Source organism: Haliotis rufescens, unplaced genomic scaffold, assembly GCF_023055435.1.
Source record: "Haliotis rufescens isolate VD_foot unplaced genomic scaffold, xgHalRufe1.0.p SCAF_18, whole genome shotgun sequence".
In the NCBI taxonomy this organism is placed as follows: domain Eukaryota; kingdom Metazoa; phylum Mollusca; class Gastropoda; order Lepetellida; family Haliotidae; genus Haliotis; species Haliotis rufescens.
In genome coordinates, this window is record NW_025963868.1 from 2,262,285 (window position 1) to 2,282,899 (window position 20,615).

The 20,615-nt window shown below is 41.6% G+C and overlaps 2 protein-coding genes across 4 annotated transcripts in view; both read left to right on the forward strand.

Moving 5' to 3' along the window:
* Nucleotides 1-311: 311 nt before the first annotated feature.
* On the forward strand, nucleotides 312-15,962 carry LOC124120159. 2 transcript variants are annotated; one of them, XM_046482894.2, is made up of 5 exons: nucleotides 312-377; nucleotides 6,276-7,552; nucleotides 8,022-8,144; nucleotides 8,709-8,817; nucleotides 12,796-15,962. In XM_046482894.2, exons 2-5 carry the CDS (start codon nucleotides 6,400-6,402, stop codon nucleotides 12,929-12,931), a joined length of 1,521 nt encoding a protein of 506 aa, XP_046338850.2. In that variant the 5' UTR covers nucleotides 312-377; nucleotides 6,276-6,399; the 3' UTR covers nucleotides 12,932-15,962. The 2 variants fall into 2 exon arrangements, with proteins under 2 accessions (XP_046338850.2, XP_046338849.2); XM_046482893.2 differs by lacking the exon at nucleotides 312-377 and adding an exon at nucleotides 391-700.
* Nucleotides 15,963-16,113: 151 nt separating this feature from the next.
* Nucleotides 16,114-20,615, forward strand: part of LOC124120168 — a 30,430-nt gene continuing 25,928 nt past the window's right edge. For both annotated transcript variants that reach the window (XR_007221826.1, XM_046482900.2), the window contains exons 1-3: nucleotides 16,114-16,220; nucleotides 18,437-18,754; nucleotides 20,452-20,505. Coding sequence is in view for 1 of the 2 variants with exons in the window: in XM_046482900.2 (XP_046338856.2) it covers nucleotides 16,211-16,220; nucleotides 18,437-18,754; nucleotides 20,452-20,505 (382 nt within the window). In the remaining variant the exon portion in view is untranslated. The remainder of the gene's footprint in view (nucleotides 16,221-18,436; nucleotides 18,755-20,451; nucleotides 20,506-20,615) is intronic.

The window sequence follows — 20,615 nt, forward strand, 5'->3', positions numbered from 1 at the left end:
AGCTGGTAACCACAGAAACAGCCAGTCCACGATAGCTTCACTGTCTGGAAAACCCGGTTGTTTCGATAGAATCACGGTGTGACGTCACGGCAGTTCCAGGAAGTGTTGTGTATTTTGTCTATTCACTCTTGAAACGAAAATACGTCATATCAATATTGCCTACAAAGGATTATCAATTTACTTATAGCAAAATAAACATGAACTATGTAGAAATGCAGTCACTGCACTGTTTTTCTTAATCATACACATATTTAGTGTAATTGAGTTCCCGACTGCTTGAAAGTTTCGTCAAAACGCATGCCGGGTTTTCCCCCAATCAGGTTACGTTACAGTTCCTGCATAACATCAGTCGACCGGGAGCCCATCGCTGTGATCAGGTAGGTTTTGTGTGGTTTTATTGCGAGTTATAGACCTGCCTTCCTCATGACTTGGTAGTAGCAGCATCGTGCATCTCACAACATCACCGTGTCGCCGCCTCACAAGCCTGCAGCACCGCATTGTCAGAAGCACTGTCGCTCACACGGCTAGGTCACGTCGCCACACTTGCATCGTTCGATAGGTAGAACTGGTGTACTGCTGTTGACTCTTGACAGCAGTGGCCGTGTGCTCGCTGGAGTTCGCAGACCAGGTTTGTTTACTGTACATGTACGAAAACGTCGCATCTCCCTCTATGTGCCATCTACCTTTGTGTGAAGTCTATGTAAGTATAAGATATACGAGTAATACTACAATGTGTGTGTGTGTGTGTGTGTGTGTGTCTGTGTGTGTCTCTCTGTGTGTGTTTGTGTGTCTGTGTGTGTGTCTGTGTGTGTGTGTTTTGTGTGTGTGTGTGTTTTGTGTGTATGTGTATGTCTCTCTGTGTGTGATTGGTGCGTATGTGTGTGTGTGTGCGTGCGTGTGTGTGTGTGTCTGTGTGTTTGTGTGTCTGTGTGTGTCTCTCTGTGTGTGTTTGTGTGTGTGTGTGTCTGTGTGTGTGTGTGTGTGTGTTTTGTGTGTCTGTGTGTTTTGTGTGTATGTGTCTGTCTCTCTGTGTGTGATTGGTGCGTATGTGTGTGTGTGTGCGTGCGTGTGTGTGTGTGTGTGTGTGTGTGTGTGTGTGTGTGTGTGTGTGATTCAAAGGATGTTCTGTAACCATAAGAAGCTATGCACCTTTACTCGTAAATACCCATCTCCGTAATGCTTTACAAGTACATGTATATGTAAACTTATATACAATAAAGCTGATTGGTAATATTTTTCAGAGATTGATCACGGATAGAATAATTTGTAGGTATGTAGCTATATCTGCGGTTATACAACGAACAACGAAGTGAAATCAGTGAAATCCAGATAATTCAGGAAGTTAAATTAGGATATGGTATATCTCTACGTCTTTTTATTATTTGTTTCTAATTTGACAACAGTATCATATCTACTAACTTTGACTGTCGAGTAGCAGATATTACAGATTGTGTAGCTGGATGCCGAGTTTTTTTTCTGACGTACATTTTCCTGAGATCGGAAAGGTGAAGGGTGTGCGAGAATTGCGCTCACGCGGCACTGGATCTACGTCCGGCTATAAATTACGCAGAGATGGAGAATATTAAATTTCCTATCTGGTGGTGTAAATTTAACTGCAAATATTAAACCGGTTTTAGGAAAAGACACTGCTAAGTGTTGACCGAGAATTTATTCCGCGTTGAAAAACAAGAAATTTCTCCGCTTTTTATCGTACACCCATAGAAGTACAGTGCGACGAAATACTGCCTAATATCTGAACGACATAGCCAAATAACTTTTTTTGACAGGGGGGGGGGGGGGGGGGGGAGCAAATATTTGTTCAATATCACTTGTCCCCAAATTGATTCAAATACAACTGTTGTCTATAAAAAAAATCCAGGGGGGGCAGCTGGCTATTACACTCCAAAGAAATATGTATACATGCTGCAGTTACATTTACATTTAATCTTGTATCACTTGTCCAAAGGAAAGAAATATCGTATACGACACTATAAACTTATCAATTTCTTACGTTAACAATATTCAAACAAACAGGAGATTATCAAAGGGTCATACATGTTGTGGCCTATATCTACGTATGATATCATATTGAACATTGACAAATATCCAAAGTGAAATTATTTGTGGGAAAAAATGTTTAAAAGATATGCAAAATCTACATCATAATTGAAACTGTAAATAGCAATACTTTCATAATGATTACTATATCTGGTGGGTTATGAAATAATTTGTATTAATTGATGTTGATAGCATTTAACAAAATATAGAAATAGAACATTTGAGCAGACTTTAGAAAGGGAAAGATCAATAAAAATGTTCACGAGTGCAATATTATACAAAAGCATACGTCGATTTCAAGGCAACAGCTGCAGCTTCATTATTCAAAGATAATCAGGATAATGTGCAAACTGTATAAATACGCGTAGCGGATTCTTACAAAAGTTTGCACATCGGTTTACGATTCATACCTCAATGTACCGAAAAAATACACAGTCAATGCTTATAATTAAATTCGACAACGTAAAACTTGTTTTATCTACAATAGTTTAACCAAAAACAGTTGTATATATCAAAACAGACAAAAATGACGAGATTGATAAACATTCCAGGTGAAGGAATACATACTGTGGCGTGACATGAATCAGGTGATCGTTTAATTTATGTACATATAACTTGACACGCCTACACAGTCAGTAGCCAATCAACGGAGAGTAGGATCAAAACAATGTTCATTGGACCTGTCAATTAAGGCAAGACGCGAAAAGAACTGCAACAGTCAGATTGTAACGAACCGGAAGAAATATGTCCGGGAGAAGGCGGCTGTTTCAGATAACATGGTCATATACTGCGTGATTCAAACATTACTTCCCTGATTACGGTAAAACACAGTTGGAAAAATGCCAGTTAGAAATGAAACCCGAAGACATGAAAGTTGAACCGAGGCGAGCGGGAAAAAAACAGGCGAGCGAGCCTGCACGTTTGCTGTTTCATTCATTCTCGGCCTTCGGATTCAAAGGGTAGTTTAGACAATGAATATGCATGAAAGTCGCTAAATGTCCTGTGCATGACGATACACGTGAGGAGAAAGGGAATTCCCTCGACTGTAAAATTGGGATTCCCCGACATTCCGCAGTAATAAAAGTAGTGCGCCGCGGTGGGCGTGGCTTAATTTTTTTACATTCAGTGGGAAATGAATGCAATAACACGTGACCAATTCAGCTAATCAGAATGCAGGAATTTCCATGAACACAACGAAAATTTTATTATATAAAAATTGTTGTAAAAAACCTTGTGGCATCGGTTTCTTGATTGTGTAATCAATTCCCAGAATGATGAGTACACAGCTGATGACAGGATCAGAATAACCAATGTGATCTAACAATATAGGGGCGGTGGGGTGGCCTAGTGGTGAAAGTGTTTGCTCATCACGCCGAGGGCCCGGGTTCGATTCCCCGCATGGATACAATATGTGAAGCCCATTTCTGATTTTGCTAAAAGCGGCGTAAAACCATACTCATTCACTCACTCGATCACTCACTCGAATATTTCAATGAATCATTACACTACCTTTTCATTTAACTCTGTTATACTTTAAACTGGGAGATACGCTGACGTTCGACGAAGTGAGTGAGTGAGTATAGTTTTACGCCGCTTTTAGCAATATTCCAGATATATCACTGCGGGGGACACCAGAAATGGGTTTCACCACGCATTGTACCCATGTCGGGAATCGAACCAGGGTCTTCGGCGTTACTAGCGAACGCTTTAACCACTAGGCTACCCGATCGCCCCTTCCACCAAGTTAAAGTGAGTGAGTGAGTGAGTATGATTTTACGCCGCTAATTAGCAATATTCCAGCAATATCACGGCGGGGGACACCAGAAATGGGCTTCACACATTGTACAAATGTCGGGAATCGAACCCGGGTCTTCGGCGTGACGTGCGAACGCTTTAACCACTAGGCTACCCAACCGCCCCTTCCACCAAGCGAAAGGCTATGCTTTGTAATTGAAGATGGAGAAGAAGAAGACGAATATCACGTCTTGTTAGTCCACTCTTGTTTTGTTTGTGTTTGTTTGTTTGTTGTTTAACGCCGCACTCAGCAATATTCCAGCTATATGACGGTGGTCTGTAAATAATCGAGTTTTGACCAGACAATCCAGTGATTGACATCATGAGCATCGTTCCACGCAACTGGGATACGATGACATGCATCAACCAAGTCAGCGAGCCTGACCACCCGATCCCGTTAGTCGCCTCTTACGACAAGCATAGTTGCCTTTTATGGCAAGCATGTGTTGCTGAAGATCTATTCTACCCCGTAATACATCATTTACCCTAATCATTTACCCCAGAAACAGTATCTGTACCCTAAAATCATGACTCTAATCTCCCTATGTGATGTGATTAGGTATTCAGCTATTTATGTATACCAGTCAATGATATACAAACGGAAAAAAGTAACTGCTTCATATAAAGTTCAATAAAAATATATTTATTCTGAAATTAAATAATGCATCTTTCTATACATATTCATGAAGACGTCTCCTCGATTTAACGACGTAATTCACAATTTGCACGTGCATGTTTATGGTCAGCGCACAATTTGGATGTTTGTGTGTTTGTTGGCACTCATTATACTACTACTACTACTACTACTACTACTACTACTACTACTACTACTAGTTGTTTTAACTGCATTCGTCTAAGGCGCCGCGATTCGCATTGCAGAGTTGCGTCCCTTGGACACGCCAGAAACCTATGATTGTGGGTTCGAATCCCGGTTCGCCCCGATTATGTTTCTAGGTTTATCAGCACCATACCCGAGCTCGTGGGTTTCAGTGGTAAACGTCTGAGACCTGCATCACTTCGGGCTTTCCTCCCACATTAAGCTGACACGCCGCGATATAACAGGAATACTGTTAAAAGCGGCCTTAAACCCAACACACTCACTCACTCCCTATTGCACGAGGGTTTTGAATGTGAACAGCACACAATGTTTGTTTAGCTATCCGATGCTCATAAAAAAAACATTTTTGTAAATACTTACCGTAAATAACGCTTACGCAATGGTACGGCATTGGTTCATCCTGGGAATTGATACCAGACCGCCACATAAACAGCTCGGACAATTCCTGGGTTGATACAAATTAGTGGCAGAACCGTGCGCAAATTGTTGAGGGAGCAAAACATCCGACCCCGACGTCCAGCGATACGCACAATTTTGTTTCAACGTCACCGTCCGGCACGCCTAGCTTGGTGTAAACAGCATCTGAGGTTCCTAAGACAAGACTGTGAGAGTAGACTGGTCCCAGGTGTGTCCTGGTTTCATCTAGGCAGCTCTGAGGTCGTGCAAGGGTCTACAGTCGTCCAGGAGAGACCCGTGAAGATCCGGGGTAGAATAGGTCTTCAGCAACCCATGCTTGCCGTAAAAGGCGACTATGCTTGTCGTAAAAGGCGTCATACCAGCAGACGTTAAAAGATGGTACTTGTTGTTACCCTGTCTGGCGCTCGGCACATCGGGGCTCAAACAAGGACTGGTCGGCTCGGAGTCAGTATACTGTGTCTGAGTGATGTATTCATGTTAAACTGCGGCATGGTATCTCAGTGAGCTAGCACTATAAATCGGCATCAGTCCAGACTAGTACAAGCAGCCACACGCATACATACACGTGAATGCACGTCGCTATATAAGTGCAATAATCTTGGACGTGACGTTAAACCCCATTTCACCTCACCTCACCTCTGTTAGGGCGCCGCGTTCTGTCTCTTAATACCACGTGTGGGTTTTATCAATCAATCTGTTAAGACGAATAACCAAATATCATGTTAATTTCCATCACATAACATTGACATCAATGTATGTTATGTTCTCTGTTCACAGACACTTTAATCAAGCAGGGAATATTTGACTATCTTATAAGTCGCCTTCACGGGGTTGTAAAGTGACAACTAAGTCGTACGGTTAAACGAGGGCACATCAGTGGTACGGTTAAACGAGGGAATTCTCGATTTTTTTTTGACGGACGTATTTTCGTTCATGTTTAAAAATGGGTCAGTGTGTCATACAGTGAGATGTATAAATGTGATGTAAATTAGAGTTTCTCCTGAGTACGAATCGTTGTCTTTATTTTGACCTAGTTTCTCACCGATTGAAAAGGCCTTGAATTTGCGCACCGTTGTATAGCATTAACATATGTTCAACAGTAAGTGTAAATTGTCTGCTTATGATGCGAATCGCCACGTCATGCTCCCATTCCCCTTTGATATTTCAGTTAAGGCCATGTCGAGCCACAAGGCCATCAAGGCCATTTCATTACGCTAAAGCCCTAGCTTCAGAGGATACCCGCCATCACCGAGAGCTTTACTGCGGACTGCGTCCTCCGCCACGCCCAATCAATGTCTGAGGAAACACGATCCAAAGTCATCTCTTACTCTCCTTCAAACCGTATGGTACGTCACGCCCAATCAATGTCGTCGGAGGAGACACGGCCTAAAACCTTACCTGACCTTCCGAACCGCCTTCCACATCACACCCCACCCATATCTGGGACAAGAGGACTCTCAGCCATTGCTGACTTTCAACCAAACCGCTCCCCATACCACACCCAATCAACGTCTTCAGTGGCTACAAATCCAACAGCCATGGCTGTGTATTCGCCTTCGATTCACCTCCCACGTCACATCAAAACGTCTTCAGAGGAAACACTACCCAAAGCCGTTTCCAAGTGTCCTCCAAACCTCTTTCCACATCACACTCAATCACCGTGGGAAGAGACATGCCCAAAAGATATATCTATGTTGCCTATAACCAATAACTCGATGTCTTCAGACACACGCCCACTATCCGTGGCCGCGAGTCCTCCCCCACGCCACGCTACAGCTACGCCGACAGAAGGACGCCCAACCGTCACTGACATCCCAGCCAAGGGACGTGGACGACTCACCCGCGCTGAGTCCATACAACTAGGTGACCATAACGATATATACAAGATTGCTCAGATGACAGACTTTAAGGATGCCAATATCAACAAAGTCGAAATAAACAATCATTATTATCAAGCTTACCGCAGTAAAAGCGATGGCATCTATAAATATGTGAATACAGAATCGGACTCCAGGATTGAAGTGACCAACAGATATGGTACTGCAACTGACTGTGATGATGATGATGGTGATGGTGGTGGTGGTGGTGGTGGTGGTGATGGTTCTGCTGCTGATGCTGGTTCATACAGAGGGAGACTGGGAAGGAGAGGGTGTGCGGAAGACCTGGAACACGACAGCTACGGGCCGATGAAGAAGCACAAGGCAGACCCGACGGAAACATCCCTCTTCACAACATCTGATCGTTGGCAGAAGGGTCCCGAGAGAAACATTAGGATGGGGTCCTCAACGTTCTGGGCTGACGGGACCGGTCAGTTTGGTTCTGTCAACGATGACTTTATGCATTCCCAGTGTCAACGATCACGTGATGGCTTCCTGCTACAAAGTAGCTATGAGAAACGTGAGATGACGTCAACATCAGATGGTGGTACCGTCACTCTGCAGAAATGTATGTAATAACTTGTGACCAATCTGGGTATTATTAGTTATACATAACAGTCGAGTGAGTGAGTGAGTATGGTTTGATGCCGCTTTTAGCAATATACCAGCAATATCACGGCGGGGGACACCAGAAATGGGCTTCACACAATATACCCATGTCGGGAATCGAACCCGAGTCTTCAGCGTGACGAGCGAACTCTTTAACCACTAGGCTACCCGACCGCCCCCATAACAGTCGAACCACGTAGGGTTCTGGGTTAGAATTGGACCCTAGCAACGGCGGGTATCGTTGCTCATAATATTAATCACTGGTTTGTCTGGCCCACACTCGATTATTTACAGATATCTGGAATATTGAAGAGTTGGGCGTTAAACAGCCAACAAATACATTATATATGATTCTCACAGGTTTCTTTTTTTAATTTAACGCCTACATATTCCTGGTGATTCACGATTACGCTCATTGTTGGTTCCAGGTTCCGAGTCGATCGTTTGCATAACAGACAGCGTGAAGATATTCGACAGTGATGGCGAGATGGTGCGGGAGGGGGATGTGCTGTACATAGAGTGCAAGGGAGGGTATTACGGCGTGTATGTTGGTATGTGGACCTCCAGGGAGGGTATTACGGCGTGTATGTTGGTATATGGAATTACAGGAAGGGTATTATGGCGTGTTTGTTGGTATGTTGAAAGTTTATGGAATCTAATGCGGCGTGTATGTTGGTATATGGAATTACAGGGAGGGTATTACGGCGTGTATGTTGGTATATGGAATTACAGGGAGGGTATTACGGCGTGTATGTTGTATGTGGAAAGTTTATGGAATCTAATGCGGCGTGTATGTTGGTATATGGAATTACAGGAAGGGTATTACGGCGTGTATGTTGTATGTGGAAAGTTTATGAATCTAATGCGGCGTGTATGTTGGTATATAGAATTTCAGGGAGGGTATTACGGCGTGTATGCTGGTATATGGAACAACATGGGAGGGTATTACAGCGTATGGCAAGGGCTATTCTGTAGACAGCTCGTTTTTCACTCTCTCTTGTCTCAAAATATATAGAACAATTTCACATTGTTAAGTTATCGTATATTTCTTAATTTGATAATGTTTCTTTTATGTTAACATAATTATTGCTCACAATGTTTATCAACTGCTGTAGGTCATGGCGCGGTGACGTTCGTTGAAGCAGATGGCAGGGTCACCACCAAGAGATTGGATGGAAATTTGACGTCACCAATAGCAACAGAGGGGCTTGATGGAGTTGCAGGGTAGGGGGTCTTTGTTTCTTGTTGTGCAATACTCCCGCTACACAAACCGAATTCCGGCCTTGAACACTTACCCAGCAACACATGCTGGAGGTATGAGGCGACACAATAGATCGGATCGTCGGATTGTCGAATGCATGTCATCGCACCCCAACGTCATGGATCGTTGCACATAATATCAATCACAGGTTTTCTGGTCCAGACTCGATGGTTTAAAGACCGCCGTCATAAAGCTAAAATACTGTTCGGTTAAACAAAAAACAAACAAAAACAAACGATCCAGCAGGCGAGTTGATGGCTATTTTAACACACTCAATTCTGTGTGTAACCTTGTTTTATTTATAATACCCATAAAGAATATCGCTTGTGGAAACGCTACCCTATCTACTTTACTTTTATTATTATAATGCTTGTTTTCATACAATCTGTTTTTTCTTGCAAACATTAAAAACATTCAATTCAGTAGGTTTTGAGTGAGTGGGTGAGTTGGGTTTAACGCCGCTTTTAACAGTATTACAGTTATATCAAGGCGTGTCAGCTTGATGTGGAAGGAAAGCCCGAAGTGATGCAAGTCTCAGACGTTTACCACTTCGGTGAAACCCACGAGCACGGGTATGGTGCTGACAAACCTAGAAACATAATTGGGGCGAACCGGGATACGAACCCACAATCATAGGTTTCTGGCGTGCCAAAGGGACGCAACTCAGCACAGCGAATCGCGGCGCCTTAGACGACTGGGCCACCCATGCCCCCATTAGGTTTTGAACTAATGTAAGTTGTAAATAACCACCTTGGCCAAAAAAACAGAGCAAAACAATCTAGCTACACACGGAGGTCGGATAATAATCGAATCTGGGTTTATAGCATGCTCAGCGCCATCTTGGTATGATGACATTCAGCCAGGCTGGCAGAGAGCTTGACCACCCGATCCCCACTGCTTCTCACAACTAGCACTGGTACTGTCTGAACTGACCATCTAAAGTTAGCGTCGAAAGCGATTTTCAGAAACCACTAGGCCCACAGCGTTGAAATTTTCTGATAACGGCAATACCATAATTTGACGTGGATTTGTTAATGGCATAATCAGATGATCATGTTTAGCTTTTAAATTGAACTAAAGATGCGGAGGCATCACCTCAGAAACAAAAAGGTATCGAGAGATGATATTTGTAGTAGCACGTGCTGCTCTACGAAGGGCAGGGGTCTAATTATGGTATGCAGATTTAAGTGTCAAGTGTTTAAGAATATCACATCAATCCAGCTTAAACTGTGTATGTGTATAGGTCAATGGTTTCTTTAACAACCATCATCTGGCCATTGTCGATGAGATTAACATTAATTACATTCTAGTAGTTGCTTGATCAATACGGTTTGTAGCAAATAACACAGTTTATAACATAACAGTTTTTACACAACAGAGTTAAAAGCAACAGTTGTTACACAATACAGTTAATAACATAACAGTTGTTACACAACACAGTTAATAACATAACAGTGACACAACACAGTTAATAACATAACAGTTGTTACACAACACAATTAATAACATAACAGTTGTTACACAATACAGTTAATAACATAACAGTTGTTACACAACACAGTTAATAACATAACAGTTGTTACACAATACAGTTAATAACATAACAGTTGTTAGACAACACAATTAATAACATAACAGTTGTTACACAATACAGTTAATAACATAACAGTTGTTACACAACACAGTTAATAACATAACATTTGTTAGACAACAAAGTTAATAACATAACAGTTGTTACACAACACAATTAATAACATAACAGTTGTTACACAACACAGTTAATAACATAACAGTTGTTAGACAACACAGTTAATAACATAACAGTTGTTACACAACACAATTAATAACATAACAGTTGTTACACAACACAATTAATAACATAACAGTTGTTACACAACATAGTTAATAACATAACAGTTGTTACACAACACAGTTAATAACATAACAGTTGTTACACAACACAATTAATAACATAACAGTTGTTACACAACACAGTTAATAACATAACAGTTGTTAGACAACACAGTTAATAACAAGACGGTTGTTACACAACACAGTTAATAACATAACAGTTGTTACACAACACAGTTAATAACATAACAGTTGTTACACAATACAGTTAATAACATAACAGTTGTTACACAATACAGTTAATAACATAACAGTTGTTAGACAACACAGTTAATAACATAACAGTTGTTAGACAACACAGTTAATAACATAACATTTGTTAGACAACAAAGTTAATAACATAACAGTGACACAACACAGTTAATAACATAACAGTTGTTACACAACACAGTTAATAACATAACAGTTGTTACACAACACAGTTAATAACATAACAGTTGTTAGACAACACAGTTAATAACATAACAGTTGTTACACAACACAATTAATAACATAACAGTTGTTACACAACACAGTTAATAACATAACAGTTGTTACACAATACAGTTAATAACATAACAGTTGTTACACAACACAGTTAATAACAAGACGGTTGTTACACAACACAGTTAATAACATAACAGTTGTTACACAACACAGTTAATAACATAACAGTTGTTAGACAACACAGTTAATAACATAACAGTTGTTAGACAACACAGTTAATAACAAGACGGTTGTTACACAACACAGTTAATAACATAACAGTTGTTACACAACACAGTTAATAACATATAACATTGGACATGCTGGACGTTCATAAAAAATGTGGAATACGAGGAAAAATATCTGCCACACATTGAACCCCCACTCCACTCAGAAGCCGAACCCAAGTGGAGTCTCTATGTATTTTGACACAACGAGTTGTAAATAGGTGCCGCGATAGACCTGTGAAGATACGGGGTAGAATAGGTCTTCAGCAACCCATACTTGCAGTAAAATGCGACTCTGCTTGTCGTAAGAGGCGACTAACGGGATCGGGTGGTCAGGCTCGCTGACTTGGTTGATGCATGTCATCGATCCCAATTGCGTGTATCGATTCTTATGATGTCAATCACTGGATTGTGTGGTCAAAACTCGATTATTTACAGACCACCGTCATATAGCTGGAATGTTGCTGAGTGCAGCGTTAAACAACAAACAAACAAACAAACAAACAACCAAACCATATGATGGTCCTCCTGGTTCCCGGGACATTGTCGCGCCATCATCTCTCATCAAACAGCCAGAGTGTGACTTCAAATTCACAACCACACTTTCATTACGCCAAACTTGTCACAACAAGTTCTTTGTATCCAATGACATATTAAGATGCACATATCAATGTTAGATATATGTTGTTTGTTTGTCTGTTGTTTGACGCCGCACTCAGCAATATTCCAGCTATATGACGGCGGTCTGTAAATATTCGAGTCTGGACCAGACAATCCAGTGATTAACATCATGAGCATCGAACCATGCAATTGAGGTCGATGACATGCATCAACCAAGTCAGCGAGCCTGATCACCCGATCCTAGGTATATGTACATTGTTTACACTGAGTAAACTGAATCTGAATCTACACTGAATCTAACATGTCACTACATCTAACCTTCAAGGGAGCACGGGTGGCCCAGTCGTCTAAGGCGCCGCGTTTCGCTGTGCTGAGTTGCGTCCCTTGGGCACGCCAGAAACCTATGATTGTTGGTTCGAATCCCGGTTTGCCCCGATTATGTTTCTAGGTTTGTCTGCACCATACCCGTGCTCGTGGGTTTCACCGAAGTGGTAAACATCTGAGACCTGCATCACTTCGGGCTCCATCACCTCGGGCTTTCCTCCCACATTAAGCTAACACGCCGTGATGTAACTGGAATAATGTTAAAAGCGGCGTTAAAACCAACTCACTCACTCACTCACTCACTCTAACCTTCAGCTCACTTTAAAGACAACTGGTGAGCTACAGTACCTTGGCGGTGTCTATGTTTTCTGACAACGTGTTGCTGTGTTGTAGCTATCATCGGCTGAAGCCACTCCAACGGTCGGAGACATCGCGGCGAGCAAAGGAGTTGATTGGTCACTATTACCAAGGAAGTGGTGAAGACTTCGTTTGGTTCTGTCGTTATAACGTCCCACTCGTTCCCAGGTAAACTGAGGTCGACGACGTTGACGAACACCTGTACATATAAGAACTACTTATGTTAATTCTATAACAGTAAAACACCGCATGTTACCTTATGTTTTTTAAATGTCTAACAAGATGACTTGCCAACCCGACACCGTATTGGATGGATTTCTGAATGGACGGTTGTTGTGTCGTCTTTCGTTTACGTGTATGTAAATAAACCTGTTTGTTAACCCCTTTTCATACGCGTTTGGTATCATATTGGAAATAAACAGTAGCATACCGTTCTGGCGCAAAGACGTTTGTCAAAAACATCTTTTTTTGGCGATGACTCCTGAGATCCATGCACTCTCTTGTCCAACTCGTGAAGTGGTTCCATGAAGCCGAAGCGACTAAAATGTGGATCGTGTGGTCACAATGGCTGTTGCTGAGTGGTTATGGCCTGGTTGGCAACCAGGGAGGATGTTCACGTGATCTAGTACTTACGTTCCATGCTGACCAAAGTTCTTCACCTGTATATTCGGCCTGACTATACACAGACGTTGTGTTTTATTTGTTTAACTGCCACATTGTTTGGCAGCAATAATGCAATCTGTGCTTCCATCCGCCCGCCCTTACGGCCCAAGCCTCCTGGATGATGACACACCTCCATGAAATATATATATCAAATATGTAAATGAATAATGAACTAAGGAAACCCAGAGATTAAAGGATATTTATTTAAAATCTTGGACAGCATCATCGACTCTAACAAACAAGTGCTTTTATTACAAAATGTTTAAATCAGAAATAATTATGGAAGATTATTTATCAAAAGTTAATGTTAAAAATTTCTAACGGCTCTTTCACGTTTTAGATGTTATTTTCACGACCTTTTAACAGAAACAGGGCGCTATGTAAACATTCCTCGTGAAGAAGGAATCTGTAATCTATGTAGTTTAAACTAAGTAGAAGATGAATTTCATTTCTTACTAGTATGTCCAGTGTATTTACACCTTAGAGAAAAATACCTGCAAGCTTATTATTACAGGTACCCTAATATTATTAAATTTGTTACACTGCTGTCAAACACAGAAAGAAGTATCTTACAAAATGTTTCCATGTACTTATATTATGCCTCTTTATACCAACAGAACCTTATGAAAGAATAATCTTATCTGCTTGGTATTAGGAAACTATTGTGTATATACATTAAGTACATATTTATAGATATTTGCCTTATGAATAAACTACAAACAAAAGAGTTAGAAATGGTATTAAACTACTAGGCTGTCATATGATATTGTGGGACGTGATATTACAAATGGTTTAGTATAGTTATATGTATATGAAATGATATGATGTGACATGACATGATGTGATATGATATGATAAGTGTTGTGGTGTGATATGATACATGAGGGGATATGATGCAATATGTGATGTGTATTATAGAAATTGTGTAAATACTGTTCTTTTAGTGTACATATTTTATGGCTTGCGGTCTTCCAGTGTTGAATAAATATTGATTGATTTATATGAAATAAATTGGCATGGAATGACATGGCATTATATGGTATGATATGATAAGATATGATGGGACAAGCTATGAAATTGCTAATGTGTTGTGTGATATGACATGTTGAAATGTGATATAATATAGGTGCTATATATGGTACGATGGTATGTATGGTATGTTATGATATGATAATGGTATATGAAATAATACTATATAGTATGATCTTATAATAATGATACAATATGATATGGTGTTATAGAACATGTTGTATGATATAACAAGTTGTGATATGGTAAAATAGAAATTATGAAATTACAGGGTATGGTATTGTTCTGTATGTGTGAAATTATGTGACTGCGTTGAGATGCGAGGTGGAATGACGTGAGGTGATTTGGTGAGATATGTACATAAATTGTATAAAATTGTATATTCTTCAAATTGTACTATAGGCCTGTGGCCTCTTCAGTATGTGAAATAAAGATTGAACTAAGGAAAATAACCAAATTCTTCCAAAACATAAATATACAAACACAATCAGACAAAATGTCCTACAGTAGTGAATTGTGAAAAAACAATCTTTACAGCGGCACACAATATGCCTTACTTTCCTCATCTCAATAAATGTCTTCTAAAAGCTAAACTGATTTCATCGTAAACGGCCACTCACCAAGCCACCTGACGCTACTATAGTGACTGAAGCGTTTCTAAAATAGTTACCAAGCGTCCTCCGAATATGCTTACTGAAAGACCAATCAGGAACAAAGAAACCATTGGAGACCACGTGAGCCTAAATGTGAGCTCTACGGTCATTCCAAAATGAGGGTCCTCACCTCGTCACACCAGCTGTCCAACGCTTTGTCGTTGACGTAGTTCCGAACGACTACAACCCGATGGTCTAATAGCGCCTCACCCGATCCAACGCACTTGCCATCTTCCCCGGGCAAGGGAGTTAACTGACTATAAAAGTCCAGTTTCCCCCTGCCGAACTCGGCTGCAATTATGGCTGGACTAACGAGTCTATGCATCGTCCAATCAAAATCGCGTAATGAAATAGACATCCGGTTCGTAAACAAAATGAATTTCAACGTTCAGACTTCGGTCGACTGCAGGATTTGCAAAGCATGTATACCGCCAACTGGGCGTCGACAGATATTTTTTCAAATTCTTTCATGCTTTTTAATCAAGGTGGTCACGTGATTTGATGCACTTCGCGGGATAAGACCCGTTTTATTACAATATAGATTTTGATTTTCGAGCAAACCAAACAGAATACGCGGATGACTTCAAGTACTTTGGTCAATAATATTTTGGTCAGGTATAATGACATTGTTTCAAGTTAACAACAGACAACCTCTCCACCATCACTGGCCTAACCCATTCTTGACCAACTCGTGTTATTCAGGGACAAGTCGAATAGTGGTGATGTTGGTGCTGGTGGTGCTGGAGGTAATAGTATATTTAGTCCTATTTCTTGTAGAGTTACATCCCTTAGAAGAACCAGGATTCACGAGCTAGAATCACCAACTGCCACAATCATTATCCTTGGGGTGTCAGCAACATACCAGTGTCTGTCAATTTCCCTATGGTGATAAAGACGTCAAATTGCGCTAGTTTTAATTTACCTAAAGGCTAAGCCTATCTTATCTTGAATACCAAAGTTTAATGTTCCTTTCAAGGACTAGGTTTAGGAACAAAGGTGTCACGTGGGTCACATGTGACAGGTGCGATCGTCTCATGAAAACCTGACGCCACATGCACACGTATATATAGCAAGAATGACTGCAAGGCCTTCGCAAGCCTGCTAGAATGCTGCCGGGTAAGTGATGTGTTATCAGACAGACAGACGGACAAACAGACAGACATTTAATGCAGTAAGAATAAGAATAATACAGACAATAGTTGATTGCATGAACTACGCAAGCCAAGGAAGTAATCGATTTAAGTTTCTCTTAGCCGTTGGACTTTATATAGATATAAACATGTGTTATATACAACATCAAAGTTTTCTGATAAAATAATTTCAGTAAAAGATGTTACAGTTTGAAACTTGATATACTGTTTAAGATACATATTTCTTAGCGCTGAATAACGCTCACATACAAGTAAAATATGAGATTCATCTTCAATAAAAGATATACCATTTTCTACACAATATTTACATAATCGTTCAGTGTATGGGACATGTGTGTATCTCCCCAAGTCAACTGCAAGTTTAAACTTGCTACATCTGAAACGAGTCATACATATTCTCAGATGTACTGGTATGGGGAGTGTAAAATATTTTTCTACATTTAACAGGGATTTAGAATGTTTATAATAAAAGGTATCAGATATACTGTTGATAGAACTACACCATGATTGTTGAAGGTTATCAAAAAATCTTTGCTTGATGAATAAATATCTTCACATTGCCAACATCTTGTGTTAACCACGTGTTATCTATCTGTAGCAATAAAATAGAAATATTGTTTTATATTATCACGAATTGAAACATATTAACACTTGGCCAACGTGTATTTATTTGTGAACAAATCACAACAAAACTCTTGAAATAACGTGGTAGTCCGTTGGTTAACGCGTTTGCTCGTTGAGCCGAAGACCCGAGTTTGGTTCCCAATATGAGGAGGATATGTGAAGCCCACGTCTGGTGTTCCCCGCCGTGGTGTCGCTTGAACGTTGCTAAGAGCGGTGTAAAAACCCAAAACTCACTCAATCCCAAAATCTGCCGCAAATGAAATATGTGGACTTATGTTAACATATACTTTTAAGTATATTTTTAAGTTTAATTACACTGGTGTTAAAGTTCTGAATTTACTGACAAATCATTTTCAGAAATTTCACCACAATTGACCGCCGCTAGTACGAGTATAGTTATTCCAGAACGTTTGGTTTGAGAAATTCAGGGATGTCACTTTAAAACTGTAGCGCTGTCGTCAAGTCAACGGCAAAGAGCGGGTCTTTAATCTATACTGGTTCAGTTTGAACCCAATAGGCATAACCCCGACTCCAGAAATGTAGGTCACGTGATGCAGTGAGAACCCCGACCCGTGAAGATCCGGGGTAGAATAGGTCTTCAACAACCCACGCTTGCCGTAAAACGGGATCGGGTGGTCAGGCTCGCTGACTTGGTTGATACATGTCATCGATCCCAATTGCGTGGATCGATGCTCATGATATTTATCACTGGATTGTCTGGTCCAGACTCGATTATTTACAGACCACCGTCATATAGCTGGAATATTGCTGAGTGCGGCGTTAAACAACAAACCAAACAACCAAGTGAGAACCTAATCTAAACACTCCAACGCCAGGAATGTAGGTCACGTGGTGCAGTGATAACCCAATATAGACTATCCCACGCCAGGAATGTAGGTCACTTGGTGCAATGAGAACCCAATGTACACCATCCCAAGCCAGGAATGTAGGTCAAGTGGTGCAGTGAGAACCTAATGTACACCATCCCACGCCAGGAATGTAGGTCACGTGGTGCAGTGAGAACCCAATGTACACCATCACCATCCCACGCCAGGAATGTAGGTCACGTGGCGCAATGAGAACCCTTGTACACCATCCCACGCGAGGAATGTAGGTCAAGTGGTGCAGTGATAACCCAATGTACACCATCACCATCCCACGCCGGGAATGTAGGTCACGTGGCGCAATGAGAACCCTTGTACACCATCCCACGCCAGGAATGTAGTTCACGGGGTGCATTGAGAACCCAATGTACACCATCCCACGCCAGGAATGTAGGTCACGGGGTGCATTGAGAACCCAATGTACACCATCCAACGCCAGGCATGTAGGTCACGGGGTGCCTAGTGGAGTGTGTGGGGTTGGGGTATCTCTGTGTGGTTCACACTACACCTACATTTCTTGAGTATGACTGCTGCACCACGTTTCACAAAGATATCCACATCTTCACATCAGGCACCTGAGACAGGCATGCATATAGATACAAACATATTGCTCGCTGATGCAAAGCCAGCAGTGCCTTAAAATAACATTAATGAAGCAGTTTTGTTTCCATAGCGTCCACGATGTTAGCGCTGTTTGTGGCGCCCCTGGTGGTGGTGCTGGCTTCTGCAGTCACCGTCGACCTGACCGCGATGCAGTTCGTGGGAATTGGCTACAACCTGTTGAAGGCCAACCCCGAGGGGGAGGACACGGTGCCGCGAGGGGGGATAGACCCGGGCCTTCTTCTGACCAGGAACATCTTGAAACTGACCGGGAAGGATCCACCGGAAGCCGAATTCGTTCAAGGACGTAATGTCAACGCGTCGGAGGAACATATCTACTATGGCCAGAAGTCCTACCAATCCATGCTGTCGCGCCGAGTAGACACTTCCTGTGAGAACCAGCGTAGCGACAAGCGTGATGGAGTGATAGATGATGTAGTGATGTAGCGATGTTGTGATGTAGTAACTGAGTGATACCTGAATGCGAGTGACTGAAAGGCGTGTCTGAATGCGTGTGTATGAAGAGGTATAATTCAATGTTGTGTATGAAGAGGTATATTTCAATGCGTGTGACTGAAGAGATGTATGTGAATGCGTTTGTTTTGAGAAATGTATCTGAATGCGAGTGTCTTAAGAGGCGTGTCTGAATGCGTGTGTCTGAAGGGGTGTATCTCAATACATGTCTGAAAAGGTGTATCTCAATACGTTTGTCTTAATAGGTGTATGTGAATGCATGTGTCCGAAGAGATGTATCCAAATGAGTGTTTCTGAAGAGATGTATCTCAATTTGTGTGTCTGAAGAGGCGTGTCTGAATGCGTGTTTCTGAGAGGAGTATCTGAATGCGTGTGTCGTAAGAAATGTATCCGAATGCGTGTGTCTGTACGAGATGTATCTCAATTTGTGTGTCTGAAGAGGCGTGTCTGAATACGAGTGTCTTAAGTGGTGTGTCTAAATGCATGTGTTTGAAGAGGTGTATCTCAATACGTTTGTCTTGATAGGTGTATCTGAATGCATGTGTCTGAAGTGTTGTATATGAATGCGTGTGTGGGGAGTGGTGTGTCGGAATGCGAGTGTCTGAAGAGATGTATCTAAATGCGTGTGTCTGAAGAGATGTCTCTAAATGCATGTGTCTGAAGAGGTGTGTCTGATTGCATGTGTCTTAAGTGTTGCGTCTCAATTTGTGTGTCTGAAGAGGTGTGTATGAATGCATGTGTCTGAATTGTTGTATCTCAATTTGTGTCTGAAGAGGTGTGTCTGAATGCGTGTATCTGAAGAGATGTACCTGAATGTATGTGTCTGAAGAGGTGCGTCTGAATGCATGTGTCTGGAGGTGTATCTCAATACGTGTGTCTCAAGAGGTGTGTCTGAATGCGAGTGTCTGAAGAGATGTATCCGAATGCGTGTTTCTGAAGAGATGCGTCTGAATGCATGTGTCTGAATGCATGTGTCTGGAGGTGTATCTCAATACGTGTGTCTCGAGAGGTGTGTCTGAATGCGAGTGTCTGAAGAGATGTATCCGAAGCGTGTTTCTGAAGAGATGTATCTGAATGCATGTGTCTGAAGAGGTGCGTCTGAATGCATGTGTCTGGAGGTGTATCTCAATACGTGTGTCTCAAGAGGTGTCTGAAGGGGTGATATACCCACACTCCAGTGTCTCAACTTTTATATATTATCTATCAATGACAGAACACGGCGGGCACGGGGGGCCCAGTCGTCCAAGGCGCCGCGATTTGCTGTGCAGAGTTGCGTCCCTTGGGCACGTCAGAAACCTATGATTGTGGGTTCGAATCCCGGTTCGCCCCGATTATGTTTCTAGGTTTGTCAACACCATACCCGTGCTCGTGGGTTTCACCGAAGTGGTAAACGTCTGAGACTTGCATCACTTCGAGCTTTCCACCCACATTAAGCTGACACGCCGTGATATAACTGGAATAATGTTAAAAGCGGCGTTAAAATCCAACTCACTCACTCACTCAGAACACGACGTTCATCAAATATTCATGTAAGTTGATTAACACTCTTAAAAAATTATGATAAATCAGCCTTCTTTGGCTCACTCGCAGTGCAGCAGTTTTGTCTTCTTGCAGTTGGTGGCGCAATAGGCAAGTTCCTCGCAGGCTTCTCCTTCAGCATGAGCGCAAGTAAGTACAGCTACACAGGTCCTACCTGCCTATGTAGAGGACTTTATACACCGGAGTAGTACTACAACAGACAGGTAGCTCTGTCTAACACATCGGCTACTACCACAACA